General features: G+C 44.6%; 1 protein-coding gene across 9 annotated transcripts; it reads left to right on the top strand.

The window, feature by feature from the left end:
- The first annotated feature begins 223 nt into the window (after positions 1 to 223).
- Positions 224 to 19,747, top strand: CCNL2 (cyclin L2). Of its 9 annotated transcripts, none has more exons than XR_008580092.1 (12): positions 224 to 606; positions 1,549 to 1,623; positions 1,894 to 2,003; positions 2,278 to 2,398; positions 3,679 to 3,743; positions 6,601 to 6,700; positions 6,786 to 6,890; positions 7,126 to 7,267; positions 8,061 to 8,178; positions 8,261 to 8,353; positions 9,491 to 14,168; positions 14,541 to 19,747. XR_008580092.1 is itself a non-coding variant. In XM_054849568.1 (11 exons), exons 1-11 carry the CDS (start codon positions 283 to 285, stop codon positions 9,843 to 9,845), a joined length of 1,608 nt encoding a protein of 535 aa, XP_054705543.1. In that variant the 5' UTR covers positions 224 to 282; the 3' UTR covers positions 9,846 to 19,747. The 9 variants fall into 9 exon arrangements, 7 of the variants coding, with proteins under 7 accessions (XP_054705543.1, XP_054705544.1, XP_054705549.1 ...); XR_008580091.1 differs by having other exon boundaries at positions 9,491 to 14,313; XM_054849568.1 differs by having other exon boundaries at positions 9,491 to 19,747.
- The last annotated feature ends 752 nt before the right edge of the window (positions 19,748 to 20,499 follow it).

The following is a 20,499-nucleotide window of genomic DNA, read 5'->3' as shown; positions in this document are numbered from 1 at the left end:
CGCCGCGCCGCGCCGCGCCGCTGAGGGTGGTGGCGCGCGCCGGAAGTCCTGCCCCCTCCGCCCTGTTCAAATTCCCAACCGGTGCGTCACGCCGCTCCGTTGAGCTCAGGGCTCGCGTCAGACGTCGCGGCAGCCGGGCCAATCGGCGACCGCCTTTTCGTCGCGCCCCACCAATAGGCGACGACCGGAGGTGGAGAAGGGGGGGGCGGGCGCTGTGGGGCAGAGGCGCCGCCCGGTGGGGAAGGAGAGCGGAGCCAGGCGAGGCGGCGGCACTACCACAAAATGGCGGCGGGGTCGGGCAGCGCGGCGGCTGTGGTAGCGGTGGGAGGCAGCGGCCCGGCGGGGCCTCAGGCCGCCGGCGCTACGGCGGCGGGATCCGCCCCGGCGGGGAGCGGTGCGCCGGTGCCGGGCCCCGGGGCGGTGCTGATCGGAGACCGGCTGTACTCGGGGGTGCTGATCACGCTGGAGAACTGCCTGCTGCCCGAGCACACGCTGCGCTTCACCCCGTCCATGAGCAGTGGCCTCGACCCCGACACCGAGACCGAGCTGCGCGTCACCGGCTGCGAGCTCATCCAGGCGGCCGGCATCCTGCTTCGTCTCCCGCAGGTGGGGCTAGGCCGCGGCCTGGCGGGGCGGGGAGGCCTCTCGCCGGCGGCTGGGGAAGAAGGCCTCGGCGGGGCGGGGCGGGTGTAGGGCCGGGCGTCTGTGCTCCCTGGCAGGGGAGAGCTTTGTTCCCTAGGCCTCGGCCTACTGGCGCCGGCGCGGCCCCCGGCGGAGCCGACACTCGGTCTCTAGACCGCCATCCGCAGTCAGAGATGTGGGGAGGGCCGGGGAGCTGCCCCTTTCGGCTGGGGCTCGGGACGCGAGAGCCGCTGGGCCTCCCCGCGGGGCCTGCGGCCTTCTCCGCCCGGCTGGGAGCAGGAAGCGGATGATGTAACCGCCTTCCTGCGCCGCCCCCGCCGCCTCCCCAGGCCGGCCCGGGCAGGGCGGGGGCTCCCGCAGTGCTTTTTTTTAAGATCGGGGCTTGCGGAACGAAGGACTTCTTAGAATCGCTTTTGTTTCCTGGCGAGCTCCAATCGCAAACAGTCTCGTTGTTCCTGAGTGTAAAACTTTCCAGGCATTTTCTAGCTACCGAGTCTCGGGTGCTCAAATTCTGTTACGAGTATATGCAAATCATAATATGATTAGATTCCATCCATCCTTCCACGCGAAAAAAGTAAAGTTTTTCTGATGTGCTGCCATAAATTTCAGTTTTATTAGGTTCTAGTGTTTGATTTTTTTTTTTTGTTCTTTGTTTCATTTGTGCATGTTACAAAAGAAGTTTGTGATTTAACAAATTGCTGAATACAGTGTTTGTGGTGTTGATAACATTTTGGGGAAATTAGTGAAGTGGGGGTGCTAATTTTCTTTCTATACCATTGAACTTGCTCCCATACTTAAATATAGCTTTGTAGTCTTCTGGATCTTAAATCTGTTTAAATCATTCTAGGTGATTGCTCTTTGGAACTGGTGGTAGTTTTGTTAACAGATGTTGTGGTTCCTTTTTAGGTGGCTATGGCTACAGGACAGGTGCTATTTCAACGCTTTTTTTATACCAAGTCTTTTGTGAAGCATTCCATGGAGGTAAGAAAATACCAAAAGATGTATGCGGCTACAAATATTATTTAATCTTTCATCTGTTTTGGCAAGTTGTCAACTTAGATGTGATCAGAGTGTTGGTAATTAGCCTGTAGATTTTACTTACCAATCAACATGATTTTACAAAGCTACGTAGTGTGGATTTTATCAAATTTTTAGTATTTCCTTGTTTTACCACCATTTTCTCTTGTTATCCCTCCTTAAGCTGTTGGAGGCAATCAGTTCCATCGGTATCTTGCAATACTTATATTTCAGCATGTGTCAATGGCCTGTGTTCATCTGGCATCCAAAATTGAAGAAGCACCAAGACGCATAAGGGATGTAATTAACGTGTTCCATCGCCTTAGACATCTACGGGGAAAAAAGTAAGCTTAGACTTTGAGATAATCTAAAGTATTTATGTTGTGGTTTAAGTGTTAAACTTCATGGGCCGGTGATAGTATCATTCCCTGTTTCATAAATCAGGGAACATCTTGAAGAGATCTCATGAAGGAGAAAAGTGAGTTGACTTATTAAGTAAATATTTTTGGTGTTATAAACAGTTGTGTCTCTTATTTTTACACAGACACAACTTAACCTGCATATGAGTACTCTTTGAGGTTAAGATTATCTTCTTCAGAATATGAAATTGTCTTGCAGAAAACCTGTGCCTCTAATACTGGATCAAGAATATGTGAACTTGAAGAATCAAATTATTAAGGCAGAAAGAAGAGTGTTAAAGGAGTTGGGATTTTGCGTTCATGTAAAGCACCCTCATAAGGTTTGTACTGTATAAGTTAACTTTATAATCAGTGTTTCATATGCTATAAATGCTTTGAGTAAGTAGACTGCCTAACTGCATGAAAGCTGTATAGATGGTATGTGGTAACACTAGTTATTTCAGTAAAGCTAGCTTCTTATGATCCCGATGTCTTCTTTCTCATTTAAGAGATTCTTACTAGTTGGTCTTGTATCGCTGCTGAATGACGACTGGAGGTGGATGCAGATGCTAAGTAATCCTTGAAGTCAAATTATATAAGTAGGTAGCTTTGGTGTTACAAAAGGTCAACTAAACATAAATTCTTGCACAGAAAGGAATTTGGAGACCTAGGGTTGTGATATCCTATTGTCAGAAACACTGCATGTCATGATCGCTCCTTGTGGAAACGTGCTGAGGTTGTTAAACCCGTATGAGCTACTTAGCAGTGTTTCTTATGTTCTGAAAAGTATGCTCAGGTGTGAAGGGCTTGACTAGAAACGAGACCGTTCTCAATATTTAAGTACCACATGTCAGACTAGGATGATACTTGGAAGATGTAACTACTGCAGATGTTTTAAGTTGGCGCTTTAGTAGCATTAACGTTAGGCGTTAAGTAGCTATGTGTGGTAAAAGAACCTCCTACTCCTGTGCCCACAAAACTTGGGATCTTGCTCTTTCTTCCTCTTAAAAACTACTGCTGTATTAGGGTCTTCTTTTTAAGCCTGTTTGACTTTCAGAACTCACTCATGTTGTAAGTACCCCAGAGGACAATTGTACTTATTTGTTAATTATGTATGATTTTTTACTATTAGAGTAGTCTTTTTATCTGCATCCTTGTTTTCATTTCATACCTAAGAGAAAAAGCTAGACCTGAGTAAACCAGTGACACACAACATGTTAGATCTGTTTTCTGCAAATACTGTCATACTTCTGTTACTGCTTATTGCAGCTAGCAATATTTTCTCCCAAGTTACAGCTAAAAAGGAATCGTGAATTGTATAGGAGAACATACCTAGCTTGAAAACAGTTGAAGACGAGACATCTAGATGAATAGCATGATGACTGAGCTCAGAAGATGGAGAGCTAGGAAGGTCAGATCTGGTTGAGTGTCAACTCATGCAGACTTTTGCATTGGAGAGCAAAAGCTGTGTGGATAAACACTGGGGATGTTGCAAATGCTCTCTCACGTGGAGTGTGTTAGAACTTGAAAGAGAATAACAGATGCCTCATGGATGTCCCTCTGAAATAAATAGGTGGCTCTCAAGATTCTTGTTAATAACTCAATAACCCATATCTTCCAGATAATCGTTATGTACCTTCAGGTATTAGAATGTGAACGTAACCAACACCTGGTCCAGACTTCATGGTAAGTTGATTTTCTTTGTTTTAAGAGACCAGCAGGGGCAGTAGCAGAAATATGTCACTTGAGGCACTCTGGGCAGCATTGCTCAGAAATGATTGTGGGCCACACCAGACAGCTCGAGTGTTTCTTGGCGTGCCCCAAACTACTACTCAAATGTTGATCGGCCTCTTAAGTTAGAGGCGCTGTTTTAATGGTAAGGTAGCTTTCCACCCTGACTTCTCACTTCCCTCCTCTCTGCTTTCACTTTTCAGCTGAAGGGAAAATGTTGAGTGGATTATAGGGGTTTTTTTTGGTTTTTGTTATTTGGAGAAAATCATGTGTAGTTAAAGTCTGTTACCAGTGCTGGGAAATGGCTTTTCCCAGGGCTTGAGCTTGATTAGAGGTGTATCAAATACTCAGTGCAGATAAATATCTTTTATCTGTATGGATAATGCAAGATGTCAACTTCTAAGACTGGATAAACTCAATGTTTTCATGTTTGCAAAGAAATGTCCTCTGCCTTGTTGCTCTCATTACAGTAATGATTTGCTTGGGAATGGGAAGCTTATGTAAAATTCCAGGTCTTAAACTTAACAAATAGATAATGCTTTTAAACAATAGTGTTTTTTAACAATACTGTGGTTTAAAAACCTTTAGTGAATCCAAAGATCATATTTCTGCTGACTGAACTGTCTGGTACTGTGACTTGTGTGTGGAGAACCAGTTTTGACTTTTCTTTTCTGTACTCTTTTAATCAAAGGGTAGCCTCTGAGGGTAAGTGACTAAGACTTCTCCTCTGCTGCCCAAGCGCTATGGTGCAGGGATAGCTGCCGTCTTCAGTCAAACCAAAGCAGGCTCTACAAAGAGAAGGCTGACTCTAGACAGGTGGTATATACATGATAGTATAGTAACTGGCCAACTGCTTCTTGTGCTTATACTTTTTGACTTTAACTGTGCATTTTGACTGTTGTATATTTTATAACCTGATTGTTGAAGTTCTGAAAGATTTTTAATGTTATATTTCTATAACTGTTAAAATGATGTATTCTTAAATGATAAAGCAAATTAAGGTGGGATTTCAGTCTTAAAGGGATGAATTAATACAACAGAAACTGAAATCTAGTTTCCATTTGTAAACTAGTTAGAAAACATTTGAGTAGATGTGTGAAGCTTGGAGTCAAATGTAATACTTAGGACTTAGAGAAACTTCCTGCTACCAGATTTCCCAGGACCACTGCATGAAGTACTCAAATATGGGTTACGGACTACTCATTACCACTTTTCTACTTGTTATGAAAGGAGGAGTAGGTGAGGAGGAGGGAGGAAATTACCCAGTTGAGAAATGGTTCAAATGTTAAAATAACGTATTTGTGTACTGATGCTTGTTGCTTCCAGTACCTGAAAGCTGGTAGATATCCAGTATAATTGTTTTTTGAAATGTGCGTTTTTACATCATCATTAACTTTTTCTTAAAATATTGTGACAAGGATTCATTTCCTCATGTGTCTGATTCTGAGCCCACAGGGAAAATACGCAGAGGCCAAACTTGGAAGCAGGCATGTTTTTCAATTTGGCAAATTAGAAAAAGGCTGTATGATTTCCAGATGCTTGAAGTACCACTTATGTTTATCACTTCTTTTGCCAAAAGGTTTGTGCTCTCTTTGTAGTTGGGCAAGAAGAGTAGGTTTTGAAGTTCCTTCCTTTCTTTCAGAAGGATGAACTGATGTTTAGCATTGCTTCTCTGGGATAGCAGTTGCTTTTTGCATAAAAAAGAATGTAAGACAGCTGGGGCAGATGGGAATTGATACTCTTGGGATTCAAGTTCCTTTTGTCTGTTCCGTGTAAACTACTTACAAGTGCCCGGACTGTGGTCTCTGGTTTGGATGTCTTGGGGGTTAGTGAATCCTTGTATACTGGGTACCCACATGATTAATTACTAATTTCAGAAAGTGTATTATTTTGAGGACTTTCTATTGTGTCTGGTTTTAGCTTTTCCCCATCTGATACTTTGCTTGACATACGTGCTTAGAAATCTAGATCTTTTTTAAGCGTATCAGCTGACAGATTCAGAGGAAGTTACTTTGTGTATTTAAGATTTAGAAGAATAATACTTAAGTGTACTGACTGGAATGTATGCAATATTTTACAGTTTTCTCATTCTGTGAATATTCATTTTAAGCAACCTTACTGAAATGGGACAATTTGGAAACCGTATTTCATGTGCCAAAGAGGAGATCTGCCTGAATACTGAGTATTCTCCTGAATTGATGTTCCCAAACACCCTGGTTTCTTCTATGGCTACTTTTTGCATCAAAAAGAATTCTGTTCTGGATGGAAAATAACACTTTGGAAGGAAAAGGGACCCCTTAAATCTCCAGTGGAAGCTGACGCGTGCTGAAGTGGACTGCATTTTCATGGGAGAATTACTACAGGAGCTGCAGCTTTCAGCAAACCATCTGGGCTCAGCCCTATTGCAGAGAAACATGTGAACCTAAAAGTCTATAACTGAGTACTTCAGATTATATTGTATGTTGTCTTGATGAAAATAACTTGTCTATTGCATGAGAGCAGGCCAGTAGAGATCCAGAAGGAAAAGTGAAGTTAAAATTGGTTCTCTTTTCACAACTGAATTTTCAGCAGCCAGCCAGTCAGTCAATCAAACTTAATTTCTGTTACACATCCCTCCCCTTGAGGGATTTATTTTTTAAAATTTTTTTTTTAGTAAAATCATTCAACTTTTCTTTAAATTTACAGGATTAAAGTCTAGTAACTGAATGCACAAAGAAATAGTCCTTGTAGAAGTAAAAACAAAACAAAAAACCCCAAAATCACCAAACAGCTTTGCAATGCTATGACACTTTGCTGATATCCTGTCTTTCAGGAATTACATGAATGATAGCCTGAGAACAGATGTCTTTGTAAGATTCCAGCCAGAAAGCATTGCCTGTGCGTGTATTTACCTTGCAGCTAGGACGCTGGAGGTGAGCGTACAGTTCCATTAACTTCAAGTTTGTTAGGTCTCTTAATAGAAGCAGAAAACTGAGCATGCCTTCCCCTCCCTTTCAGATTCCACTTCCTAATCGTCCACACTGGTTTTTACTCTTTGGAGCAACAGAGGAGGAGATTCAAGAAATCTGCGTAAAAATTTTGCAACTGTATACTCGGAAAAAGGTTTGTATCTTTTACACGTTGTGAGCCTTCATTAAAGGCTGCTGCTTAGAACATGAGTTGGAAAGCCTTATCCCACTTGAAACTAGCTGCAAGTGTGGTACATTAAGTGAAACAGGATAGTGGTCATGGTGTCTGGGCTGCTTTAGATTATTCCCCACCCCACCACCTGTAAATGAGTTAAGCGGAAAGTCTAGTTTACTAAGTTTTGTCATGAGCAGTGCTCCTGTGTTCGTAGGTCGATTTATCTGATCTGGAAAGTAAAGTAGAGAAGAAGAAATTGGCTATTGAGGAGGCAAAAGCACAAGCTAAAGGTCTAGTACCTGAGGGAGCCCCAAGTTTGGATAACACATCAGGATTTTCCCCTGTACCAAAAAATGGTAAGTAGTGGATAACTGTTTTTAATAACTTTCTCATGTTAAATGTCTATTTACCCTTTTGGAATGCATATTACAGTGTGGTTTGGTTTTTGCTTTTTAAGCTGGCTTCTAGCAACTATTTAAATGGCAGAGTTTGAATAGTATTGTAACTTTGTAACTTCTTGAAACAGATAATTTTAGACTAATTTGATTTTAGCTTTTAAGGCTAGTTTAAATTTATATATTACAGGGACTTGCCTTTATGTGGTTTTGGCAATAAACTCAAATACTTGCAATTGACATGTTATGCTAAAGAAACATTAAAGCATAAGTATGATTAGGAACACAGGCAGGAGCAGTGTTTTTGAGTGACAGGTGGGGAATGTTTTCCTGCATACTTGGTCTAAAGTTTCCAGTCCTAGTGTATGTCCTGCTTAGAAAATAACATTTACCATGTTCTTCCTCAGCTTACCTTTAAAGAGATACTGCCTAATTGGCAAGGAAAGGAAGTTGCTGTTCTGCCTTCTTGAATTGGCTTTGAAAGCAATGTGTTACAATTGCAGTTAACTCCCTGGTGGTACTTCAATATTTTGGCAGAAATGTTTCAGATTAACTTCTGCCTTCTGTGAACTTCTTCAGATCTCCTTCTTGGTGGTGGTTGTGTGTGTATGCATGTGGGCACATATATGCGAACTACATGTGTACAGTACTGATTATTACAAAGATGATGAAACGGGGCAGGGGGAGGCTTCAGTTGTTCTTTCAGTCACTAACCATACTTTCAAAATAAGGTAACAAAGGCTTGTTGTTCTAGAGTCTCCAAAGGAGGTTAAAGGAAATAAACCTTCACCACTACCTGTTCAGGCAATGAAGAACGCTAAAAGGAAAACAGAGGGAGCAAAAAGAATGAGTTCAAATAGCCCAGTAAACGGGTAAGGCTTTCATAATGAAGCAGCTTATTTTTTCCCATTACTAATTTAAGCAAAGTAACTTACTATTTATTGTCTCTCGCAGTGTTCAGAAAGGAAGAGAAAGCAGAAGTCGAAGTGGAAGTAGAGATCAAAGTTACTCAAGATCTCCATCCAGATCCGCATCCCCTAAGCACAGGTATGTACTATTGTAAAAGAAGGGCATGCTGTGAGAAGCTCCCGGACTGAAATTTCACTGAGCAAGCTTTGGTGGCTCTCGGCACGAGAGGCTGTGAAATAACATAGCATTAGTTTTGAATGTCAGCCTGTTTATTGGTGACACGTGGTCCACCAAGCAGCAGGGTTGGTTTGTTGTTCAGGGTTTTTTATATTTAAAGCTGGGTGGTTTTGGCTACAACCTTTATATTTTTATTGAACTGTACTGGAGTAGTTAAAGCATTTTCTGCAGTAGATGAACTATTAACTCATTGGCAGTTGCTCCTGCAAAACGTTAATTTATGAAATATAGAATGATCCTGTTTTGTAGGTAGTGGAGTGTAGTAGAGGTTTGTGCCCCTCAGTCAATGCAAGTTTGACTTCTTATTCAGCAGTCTGTATCCCATTGGGTTTGGGTGTGTAGTGATGAAAGTATGGCATGTATTAGCGTGTATGTGGAAAAGACCAAAGCTAAAATCTGCTGATTAAAATTCTTCAGTGTTGAATTCAAAATTGTATTTTAGTAGTTACCTGAATTTAATGAAAGATCTTTTAAAAACCTGCTTTTTGTACTACACTTGACTTTGAAGTTCCGCATTTAACCGTGATAGCTGTAGAGGGGAAATCAAAGAGACAGAAAGGAATGTTAACTCTAAACTTGGGCATTTTGGTATAGTGGTGTTAAAAGTGAAACAGAAGTAGTTTTACCTCTTGTCTCATTGTTGGCAGCACTTTGAATCTGGCAGTAACTCTTAGCTATTCATGCATGTTTTCAAAGTAGTGAAGAAAAAAAAAATCTAAAACTGAGACGTGACTACTATGCCTCAAATGGATATGAATTTCTAAAAATCAGTGTTTCTACAGTAAACAGATGTGATCAAGTCTGGGACATGAGATTAGTTTTCATGGGATACTGAACAACAGAATACAGAATCAAGTGCCTGGTCTCGAACTGTGCTTGCACACCATGACTCTAAGTGAGAAGCGTTTGTCTGTATGATACTTAAAGTGGATACGTATGTATTGTGACTACATTTAGGCACTAATAGTAATGTGGAGTAATTCCATTTAATGTTAAGAAAATAATGTTTTCTCTCCTGTTCTTTTTCTTTTTCCATAGGAAAAGTGAAAGTTACTCCACATCAAGTGGTTCCAAATCCCACAGCCGTTCTAGGAGCCGCAGTGACTCTCCTCCAAGACAGTTCAACCACAGTTCTAGCTACAAAGGTTCCAAGGTGAGAAGTTACAAGAAATCAAAAGACTACAAGTACTCAACACACAAACCACGGAAATCACGCAGCAGGAGTTCGTCACGTTCCAGGAGCCGATCCCGGGAGCGCTCTGACCATTCGGGGAAGTACAAGAAGAAGAGTCACTACTACAGAAATCACAGGCATGAGCGTTCGCGCTCCTATGAGCGAGCAAGTCATCGCTATGACCGAGACCATCCTGGCCACAGCAGGCATAGGCGATGAATAAAGCAAAGTTCTTTCCTTTGGAATTAAAGCAGTGGAGCTCTTCCCCATTTGGTCTTTGCAGTATAGGGTTAACCTGGCTTGTAAACCACCTAGCTTGAGTAATGTCCATTCTGCTGGCAGTTCTGTACTTACTATCATGAATCCAAAGGAAAGAGACAAACAGGACAGGATGATGCGAAAGACTTAATCGGGTAAATGTCTTGGTGACTGTTCTGCTGGAGTGTCACCTAGTAACACTGCAGAACTTGTCTTTGGATGCTCCTATGCCTGCTCTTTAGTAATTTGCATACTGTAGTGCAGTGGAGTGTTATTTGGGACTTCCAGTTCTGCAAACAGGACCTCCACTGCTCAGTAGTCAGAATACTGTGCTGAACAGTCCTTCCCTGTGGAACTAGAAGGCTCAAGACAGTTTGTAAAAACCATTGGAGTGGCTTGGTGCTAACAAAGCTGTCTTTTCATACTGACTCAATTATGTTGTACAAATGTAAGGTGACTTTTTTAGAACTGTTGCCTATATTAGGTTATATATGTGTATATATATTTTGCAGTGTTACAGTACAGTATGGGAATATGGCCTTACTAGCCTTTACACTTTATCCACAATGTAAATAAGCATTTGTTTAATACAGGTGGAAGATATATACAGAAAATTCAAAACTTGAATTCTATCAAAAGACTTGTGTAGAAAATTCTGATAAATGTGAAAGTATTTAGCTCTGTGTATTGAGAGTAGTATATTTTTATCTGTGCAATGCTGTGTGCAGGCCACCAGCTCATAAGACATTTCCTATATATTCATTTTAAGTGGTTTGAAATTCTTTACTCAGGATCTTTGACACTCTGAAGAATTAGTAGTTTGTCAATCTGCATGCTTGTTGAAGAACAGAGCATTTAAAAAAAAAAAAAATAGCAAAACCCCACAGCCCAGTAGTATCAGTTCTAGTGGTATATCTGAGCTGTTACTCTCATGCTCCCTAATTTCATTAAAGTATTTGATTTTCTATTAAATTTACTTGATAGTAGTTTCTTATGAGCTATACCACTGTGCCTACTCATAAGGAAAGAAATTTGGTGCTGAATGAAGAGATTGTCAAATTGTAGTAGATCTAATACTAGCCTCATTTGTCACACCCTGAGTATAGGTATAGTAGCTGTCATGCTGGGCTCATCCTGGGGGAGTAGGCTGGTGTGCTGTGTGAAATAGGGTGCTGTTACTCAGGCCTTTCATGCTCTATGAGTAGAACTTACTAGAACCAATGCCTGCTGGTTAAACTTCCTCTGTCCCCCTCCAGGGAAACAAGATGCGTGATGTTTTTTTGTGGTCAATCTTGGAGGTGCCTCAGTGTGACAGTGACTCTTCTAACACTTCTTTTAAATCCACACCAATCACTTGGCAATTTTCTATTTTTAATCTGGAGTCAAAGCAGCTGGAAGGATTTGCAGTCGGCCTCCCTTTAGCCAACCTCTGGTCTACCAATTTCCTGAGCTGGAGGTTGTGTAGGATTATTCCGTGTAATTACCAGTGGATGTATTTGTGAAGTTGACTAATCTTTGCTTGAACTAAGTCATGCTTTCGACCTCTGCAGCTCCTTCTGACGTTCTGTTCCATAACAGGAGTTATTACTTTGCACAACGCAGTTACCAGTTCTAAATGCATCATTACCGGATAGTTTCAGTGGGTGCCCTGTGCAGGGGGAAGACTTCTTATTTCTTGGTCACCTTGCAGGTAGTAGTTGGTTTGTAGTTTTTTACCATAGTTCTGATTACATCTCAGGTGAGAAAAGACAATTAATTGAGATAGGCAGCAGATACAAGGAAAGCTCCTTGGAGCTTCAGCAGAGCACTGCTGTGGAATGGAAGTTAATCTGTTCCTGAATCGGTGAACTATCTGCCTTAACTCGAGCTGTGCACGCAGATGGAAACTAATTATTTCATACTTGGTATGATAAATAATTGAGTAGAAGTCAAAGTATTAAAATAGTTCAGACAATGTGATACAAAAAGTAACTTTGAGCTATTCAAACATGAACAACCTGAAGTAGTGGTGTTCTCTGGAGAGTTCCCATTTTACATCTTTCTAGTTCTTACTACCTGGATATTACTTGGAGCAGGTCAACCTCAAATCTGTTTACTAATTCCAGTTCTAAAAGGTAGTCAGTGTTTCCTTGTTTAAGTCCTTCATTCTGCTCTGGATGCTTCTGGAATTGCCTCTTGTCCAGTTCCTGAGGTAAGCGACACATGGGGAGGCAGGTTTCACAGCTGTAGCCTTTTCCAGGAAGGCTTCAGGAAGAATTACCTTAGTTAAGTCTCAGTTCTGCTAGCCGCGGACGTGGCCTTCTGCCAGTGCAGGTAGCATGGATGAGGATAACGGTAAGCCCCAGACACGTACACTTCTCCACATGACCATAATGTCACTTGGCATAAAAATCAGCATCTGTGTTCTATAAACTACGGAGCTGAATAAATAGTATTCTGCTTTCTAGTACGTTTGTTAAAATCTGCAGAGGAAAAAACTAAGGGAGAAAGTGTCTGTCTCTTTACATGAAAGTGGTTTGGTTCCAAAACAAAAGGGATTGTATCACAGGATTAAAAGGCGCCCTGCTCTGGAAGAGAACAATCTGTCTTTACCAGCAAAAAGCCCAGTAGAGATAGCTGCACGGAAGGGCTTGGCAGTGAGGTGGGCTTGGGAGAAGATGCTTAGAGTAGCCGGAGGGAGTGTGAGGTAGAACTGTTGAAGTATGGAGGTTGGTTTTTTTGGATGGGAGGAGATGCACCTTTGTTTAACAGAGCTGTGCCCATCCTCACTGGTGGTATGGCGCACAGCCATAAGGGCAAGGAAATGTCGTGTTGTACTTTGCTCAGGAAGCTCAAGATCAAAGAGTTCTCATGTGTGTGTGGTAACTCGGGGAATTTACAAGCAAGTAGTTTTTCAGCATTTAGTGTGCTGAGGGCTAGGAACTCGGTGTAGTATCTGTTGTACTGCACTCTGAAAATAACTGGCTCAGTGTTCTGAAGCAATCATTCCAGAGTTTCGATTTAAGCTCTTTGCAGTGGTCAACTTGGGAACCTTGGAATTAAATACCTGTTTCCTTGAAGTTGGGAATGTTGGGCATTCTGTTAGTTTAGGCACCTCTCCGGTTGATACCAAACAACATCCACCAATCCACTAAAGTCTGGGGGATGGAAGATGCATTTCTCCAGCTTAAAATGTAGCTGGCAGGTACCAGCTGGATTTTATGAACAGTGGTGGCTCTGGTCCTTCACCTGCACAACGAACAAACTGCACAGGTAACCACTGTAGCTGGTCTCTGGGAGGTTTCAGAACTGTAGTTCTTACTACAGTTGACACAGGGAAAAGAGAAATGGGCTGGGTGCCAGTTCTTGGGGTTTGAAAATGTTTCGAAGTGGATGAACATCTGTGATGGTTCTGATGTGAACCAGCCGCAGGGAACTGTTGAGACGACTCAGGGAAGTGTGTGCTGCTGACAGCAAGCAAGCCAGAAGTCTCCTGTTAATAGAGCTGACAGATTATGTTCTCTTGGCATCAGTTTGCGTTTGTTCACTTAATCTTTCGTAAGTGCGGTTCCCGTGATAGGTGTTGAGTGGATGTGACTGGGCACGATACTGTAGAAGGGCCTGGAAAAAGGAAATCAGCCCAGTCTTTGAAGAAAACGTTAAAGAAATACCGCGTTAGGTCACTTTGTTGTTCCTCACATATGCTTAGTGCCTCCTTGCAACCCTACTTTTTGTCTATGTCTGGTTGTCGGTTGCTTTTCCCAGTATTTCCTTACAGAGCTGAAAGGAGCAGGGCTGCTTTTTGTCTTAGGAGAAAGGCAGCCTTCACCGTGGGGCCATCCGATGGGGTAGCCATCGGAAACCACTGGCGTCTGGCAGAACTGGGGTGGTTCGTGGGAAGTGATGTGAAGAGACAGTCCGTACCCTAACCACGACTTAGGAAATCGCCCTTCCATCAGCCAGGCAGTCAGTCCTGCACGTGAGTTCCTGGGCAACTTGTTGGTTCTTTGCTGAAGAACTTGCTTTCTGAACCTGTTCTTTAACGTCTACTCATTTTCCTAGTAAGCGGAGCTGAATGTAGAATAAATAATGCGTAATCCTGCTCAGGCATTATTTCACTATTTACTGAAGGATCTCTGCTCTTTTCCAGATACCACTAGTGTTTGATGTAGCGCGTGTTTCAGGGGGCTGGAGAAGCGGTGGAGGCCTGCGTTACGCCCATCCTTGAATCCAGACATAGTCCAAGTCCTCGTAGTCAGCAAATACAACCACCTCTGACCTGCCTAGTTCCTCCAGCTGAAACCTGTGCGTAGTAGTTTCACTCTGCTCGTAGTAGAGACCAATCTTTTTTCTTTAGCTTCCCCCCAGCTACCAGCGCCACTGACTGTATCACAGATCATACGCTATTTAGAACTTGTTTACAACGTGTCATCCTACCGAGTAAGAAATTGTGAGAGAATCTAAGTGTTCACTTTAAGAAAACACATTAAAAAATTCTAGTTCTCATGGTTACAAAGATCACAAAACACAGAAGTCTGTGTGTATCAGGCTGAACAGAGAGAACGCAAAGAGCTTAGGTTTACCTAAAATGTGGGATTTTTATTTATTTTTATGTACGTGCATGCATATACAAGTCCCAGCTCTTAAGGTGAGTTACGATTTCTGTTTTCTGGACAGCTGGAGACTGCAGCGTGGCTCTCGCTCATCAGAACTTCTCTCAGGTTACTCCTCTGTGATCTCCCCGTATCTGGTGTTCGCACGTAATTCCCTCTGCTCGGAGAGAGGTTATCTCGCTGGCCAGAAGCTTTGAAGGGACAGCGCTTCCTGAAACCTCTGATTTAGAAGACATCACGGTCTGGGCCAGGCTATAGTTCTCTTTGCACAGATAAAGCCTTCTACCTGCCCTGGCAGCACAGCCTTGTCCTCCTTCCTTCCCGGGAAATACTCCTGCAGGCTCCCTGGCTAACGTTTCCTCGCCGACGGACTCCTCAGCTGTAAATCCAGTGAGCAGGTAACAAGGTCAGGCTTCAGATCTCTGTTTGCTCTGGATTAGCAGAGGGTCAGCCAACAAAGCTTTCCTCCTTCAGGTGAGAGCCGAAAAGAATTATTTCCTCAAAACTGGAACAACTTCTAGCTCAGGAGGGAGGTTCAACTTCTGCCAGAAACCGTCCCCCTTCGTTGCCGAGCTCGCTGCCTCTGCCTCCGTAGTCCGGCCAGAAGTTTTGGAGTCCGTTGTCACCTCTGAAGCCCACTTAGACCTGGCCACATCAGATCCTGAAGTACCAAAACTGAGCATGGCTTTGGTTTATGGCAGAGTCTTTTGTGCACCTCTGTTTGTGAAGGGCGGCTGCTCTTTTCATGTTTGACTTCCCAGGGTCTGCTCAAACTGAATTCTGCTGAATTGGAGACTGTGGATTGGTGATTCAAAATCATTTAGTTAGAGGGAGTGTCTGTTTTAAACCTTATTTTGCTTGTTTTGCCTACACGCTATCACTAATAATGATTTATACGTCCACAAACACTGCTGTCCTCCTATGCTGATATGTTCTTGGGTTAGAAAAGTGCCAGAGACCTTAAAAAAAAAAAAAAAAATTAAAAAATAAAACAGAAGCTTTGCAGCGTGTCCTGCAAAAAGACGGTCCTAAGCCAAAGAGGAGCTGAATTAATGGAGCTCGCTCAAACAAATACAGAAAGTGCAAGTAGCAATTATGCAAGAGCATAGCTTCATGCAAAATAAAAGTATTTTCTCCATTGTCCTGCTAGGTAAATCCCCTCTGAGGATTGCCAGGCAACCCTTGTTTTTATTGTCCTTACATGTGGGTGAGAAATTACTAAGCAAAGCAGTTCTGCTTCTGGTATATCCAACACAACTCGGGCTGAGCTGAACAGCAGAAAACTTTGCCTTATTAGACTGTGGTTAACAGCGTGCTGAAATCGGGGCTTTACTTCAGGAGTCAGGCAGAAGTCAGCCTGAAGGAACCAGCTCCTGGTACGCAGGAGGTGGTTAAAAGCCGTGGCAAAGAGAGCAGTAAGAGCTGGAAAGGAGATGACGAGAACTGGGGTGAGAAGACACGACGAGCTGGCCGGATTCGCTTCGGATGCAATTCAACTCCAGCCGGTGGGAGAGAACCCTCGTACACTGGACCTGGTTGCCTTCTCCAAGCAAGGAGCTCCGGGCAACGTTTCTCTCGTACGTGCCTTCCTGTGTCTTGTAACGTGGGTGTCTGCCTCCGACTACTCGCAAGAACACGTCCTGCTCGTGGGACGGGACCTTGCTCAGCCAGGGGAATCTGCCACCAACTCTGTGTGACCTTGGGCTGTGTGACTGGACCCTGTCCCAGTTTCCCCATCTATAAAAGCAGAATAAGAGCTTTTATTATTTCCTCGGAAAACCTTGGAGCTTTGAAAAGCATTATGTAGAATTCTGTACGTTCTGTCTTGTGCATCTGGGCAATAGCAGGGATTTTCTGTGTGTGTTTTATTTACTGAGAAAAACATCTTCCTCTAGTGGGACTGTTCCTTCCCCTTTGAGAGCGACTCTGAATTCCAGACCAGAGACGAGCACCCTGCGCGTTAAGTCCTGGCTGCACCCTGGCAGTGACAAAAAGCCCCTTGACTTCAGTGGGCTTTGATCTTTTCTGTTGCACCGGTCAGCACAAAAGCTGCGGGCAGAAGAATGCTCCAAAGGGCTCGATGAAGAGGTGCTTCCGCTGACGGGACCCAGACTAGAGGAGGAAATGGAAGGCAAATAGCAGGGAAATAGAGTTAAAAAGCGACAGCTACGGATTTAATCTGCTGTCAGCTGCAATCGTGTTTGATTGCAAATGCAGCACCAAGCACAGCATAAAGGGCGTAACGGGCGTCTCCGCTGTCTCAGGTCAGCGCGGTTGCGCTGGGAATACATCAATCCTGCTCGCAGCCCTCCTGCGCCGCGTAAGGGGTGTCGCAGGTTTCCGTACGCACCAACGCCAGCCCGGGGGGCCGTCAGCGCTGCCGCTGGGGCCTGAACTCACGTGCGCAAAATTCCAGCTACGCCTGGCAGCACGAGCGCTCGTGTGCGCTGACAGCAAGGGCTGAAGAGATGACAGGCACAAAGAGGTCGACTAAGCAGTCTTAACGCCTGACAGGGATTTTTTTTTTTTTTTTTAAAATTCTCCAAGACCAGCTAAATGTCATTACCAACAGCAAAGAGAATCGTTCTGAAATTAACCCAGAACACATGGGAAGGAGGGTAACTGGTTAAACCACTCGGAAAAGAGGAGAGGGTTAGTGTTTGTGAGATGGAGAGAGATTTCTGGAACGGAACTTTATTTGGGAGAAAGGAGAAAACCACAGGTATCGGTATACAGGGCGACCTTACTGCTGGCTTGTCACCACGTCTGATCTTTGCACAAGGATGAGCTTTTCCCGCTCGCTTTAGAGAACGGTGGCATCTCGTTCTGTGGATCCGCTTTAAATAAAGGGTGACGGATCCGCACATTTCATTTTTACATATGGCAGAGCAATAATCAGACCTTTATCTGATCGGTTTGGTGCTCTGGAACCCCTTGATACCCGCCACTGATTTCTGCGCGTGAGCACTAGCAGTTTACGCGTGGCTGAACACGTATTCCTTGCAAACCTCCGCGTGTGAAACCGGTCCCTTAGCTGGAAGGCTGAGCTGAGCGAGCGTCACCCGTGCCGTCAGGGCAATCAGCCCCCAGGCAAAGCCGTTTCCAAACCCGCTGAACCTTGAGAGGATGGAGGGGTCGGGGGGGCCCTTCCCGAGGGGCCCGGTGCGGTGTCACTCACAGTTGATCCAGTTCAGTCCCGAGAGCGCTCTTCCTTGTGAAAACAAAGCCATGGAGCCAGCGGAGGACACAACATGGAAATAGAGGGATATTCGTACTGCCTGGGAACTGTGACACCAAAGCTGGGGAATTCCTTCTGTTCCCTGTACAGCCGATGCGTAAAGACAGGTATTTGAATTTTAGTCGGACTTCTCCAAACGCTGCTGTGGATGAGTTTGTCTCAGAACTACCCAGGAACAGCAGCTGCCTAAACAACGTACCGAACCTAGGCAGCGCGAACACACTCGCTCGCTTGCCCAAGCTGACGAAGGAAGTGGGTGTAGCCGGGAGCTGAGGAATAATTCTCTAAATCCCAGCTCAGCATCTGAACCTGGCTAGGGCCCAGGGAGGAACGGACTGACCCGACTACGCTTCACAAGTAAAAACTTTTATCCTCCTCTGCCACCAGCACTAACAGCTGGTAAGAAGCCAATGCGGCTTCAAAATGAATGTAGCTACACCAGCCTCAAAGGACAGAGAGAATAATATTTATATGGGAATAAGTCAGGGAGAGCGCAGTGAAAGGCAACGGCATTTCCAACATCCCCTTAGCAGTCCTCAGAGACCTGATACAAAGCCTGTTCACAGCAGAAGAAATCTTTCCATCGTTTGCCTCGTCTATCACTGTAACGGCGCTCCTCGGTGCCACGAGGCTGGCAATCCCTGAAGTACGGCATCCCCAACTCCACGCTCTCCCCTTCACGGCCGTTTCTTTCAGGCAGCCTGGGAAAGGCGTTGCACACCGCAGCTTCTCACGGTCACAGCAGGGAAAGGGCCAACACGTACAGTATATTCCACCGGGAATGCGTTCAACCAACCAGTCACGCTCATCAGCTGAGCGGTGGTATTTGGCCATGTGCGCGCTCTCCGCTCATCATAGATGTGATGTGAAACGCGGCAGCTTAAACGAGAAATGTCCGTACCAACCCATCCTATCTCCTGTTCGTCACGAGGAAAGAATATATATTCATGGGCGCTCGCCCCAGCGGTACGGAGCAAACCTGAAAAGCTGCAGCAAGTTGGTTTGAGCCCAGTATGGAGACAGCGGTTCCCAGCTGATGTCTACGGGTACCGCCGCGCGGGAGCGAGCGGGAGCGAGCGGGGCTGGGATGATTTTCACACAAAGGCCCAGCTGCTTGTCCGTAACTACGAATGAGCAAGAAACTGCTTGAAAAACAAGGTGGCCATATCCTTTTTGGTGTGAGTCGCCCATCAGGTAGAGCGCACTGAGTGGGTGTTGTCTCCCGACCTATGGCTCCGTGGCCTCAAGACAAAGCATTTCACCTCTCTTCCCCAGCAGTGAAGTCCAGCCAGCCACACTCGTCACTTCTATTACATATTTTCAGACTTATCAGGGAAAGGGGCAATTTATGATGGATATTGCCCTCATGGTTTGTTTGCAAAGCGCCATCTATGTTTATCATACCATTAAAAGGCAACGTAACACACGATTAAACACAACATACTTTGTTTTTAAAACTTTTGCAATGGGCAAACACTTTGTATCTGCTAACCCTTGGCTCAGTTCCCTGCTTAAGGTTAAGAACCTGCTTAAGCATTTGGCTCAGCGAGAGCCCGGGACTCCGGACTTGCCGAAGGAAGAGAGCAGGCTGGGCGCTGTTGTGTGTATAGAGACTCGATGTACCAGAAATAAGCATCGCAGTCATGACTTTCTACACAAAATAACAACAAAAACGCTGATCGAGAAGCCACGGTCGCTGGTCAGCTTTGCTCGCAATCAACACTTCTTTTTGTGTCTAAGGGCCTGAGATGTGCGAAATGACTGGAAGCACCTCGAAATCTTCATCTCACCCTGGGAGCGTGACGTGTGAATATCAAAACTCCTTTGGAGCTATCCCGCAGTAACGGACGTTTTCAGATGTGCGATCCGGTACCTTATTTGGAGCTACCGCAGTTGTTTAGAAATAAAGAAACCAACAAAAGGGAAATGGGGCAGACTCATCAGATATTTTGGGCACTTCCACAGAACTGGAACAAATTACCAGATCTCTTTGTGCTCTAGTTTCCCAAGTACAAGGGGAGTGGCTATTCTTCACCTATATCAGGAGGAAGTTAATGTTTTAAAAGCTTACTGATCTTTTAATAAAGAAAAGAAAGCAATATAGTACTAACAGATGTAAGGAAAGCCTTTATACCTACATACACCAATTTATACGCGTGAATGCGTGCACCGTGCACGTGGGAAAGCATGCACAAGCACGGTGGGCAGTACGTGAGGACTAGCTAAAGGGAGGAAGCCTGCAGTGATTTCCAGGACCAGGTCACCCACAATGCAGAACGAATAGTAAAGTGATGCTGTTAACAGCTGGAAAAGGCAGCTCGGCCTGTGCCTCTGGCAGTAACTTGGGGAGTCCAGAAATGGGGGTTCAGGTCCCGCCTCTGCTTGATCACGCCGTTAGAGAACTGAGATCTTTTCTCTGGTCTTTTACCTGCTCCTGGATGCTGGGGGGAGCAATTTCACCGTTGTCCATTTATGTGACTTATGAATAAGGATCACTTCTTAGGGAGCAGCCGCGCGATGCCCGGCAGAGCTGCAGTCAGCTCGGGGTCCCCGCTACCACAAAGCGGGTCCTGGCTTTTCCCTGAACAAGTGCGCGGAATAGGGCGCTTCGTAACTGTATAGGGACCGAGTTAGGCTGTGGTCTCTGCGACAGAGGGAAGAAGAAATTTCTCTTCCCCTGTTGGAAAGCCAGTCGTTTCCAGAGCGCAGTCTTCTTCTGCGGGGCGGGGGTGTGCGTGTCTGTGTGCGTGTGTGTGCGTGTGTGTGTGCGTGTGTGTGTGCGTGT

This window comes from Grus americana, chromosome 21 (assembly GCF_028858705.1).
Source record: "Grus americana isolate bGruAme1 chromosome 21, bGruAme1.mat, whole genome shotgun sequence".
Classification (NCBI taxonomy): domain Eukaryota; kingdom Metazoa; phylum Chordata; class Aves; order Gruiformes; family Gruidae; genus Grus; species Grus americana.
The sequence above is the reverse complement of the archived record's forward strand: the minus strand, read 5'-3'. Positions and strand labels throughout refer to the sequence as shown.

Coding starts and splice junctions, on each gene's coding strand:
- CCNL2 (XM_054849568.1), top strand. CDS start 283: ATGGCGGCGGGGTCGGGCAGCGCGGCGGCTGTGGTAGCGGTGGGAGGC. Junction 2,004..2,277: donor AGACATCTACGGGGAAAAAA/GTAAGCTTAGAC, acceptor ATTGTCTTGCAG/AAAACCTGTGCCTCTAATAC. Junction 8,179..8,260: donor TCAAATAGCCCAGTAAACGG/GTAAGGCTTTCA, acceptor TGTCTCTCGCAG/TGTTCAGAAAGGAAGAGAAA.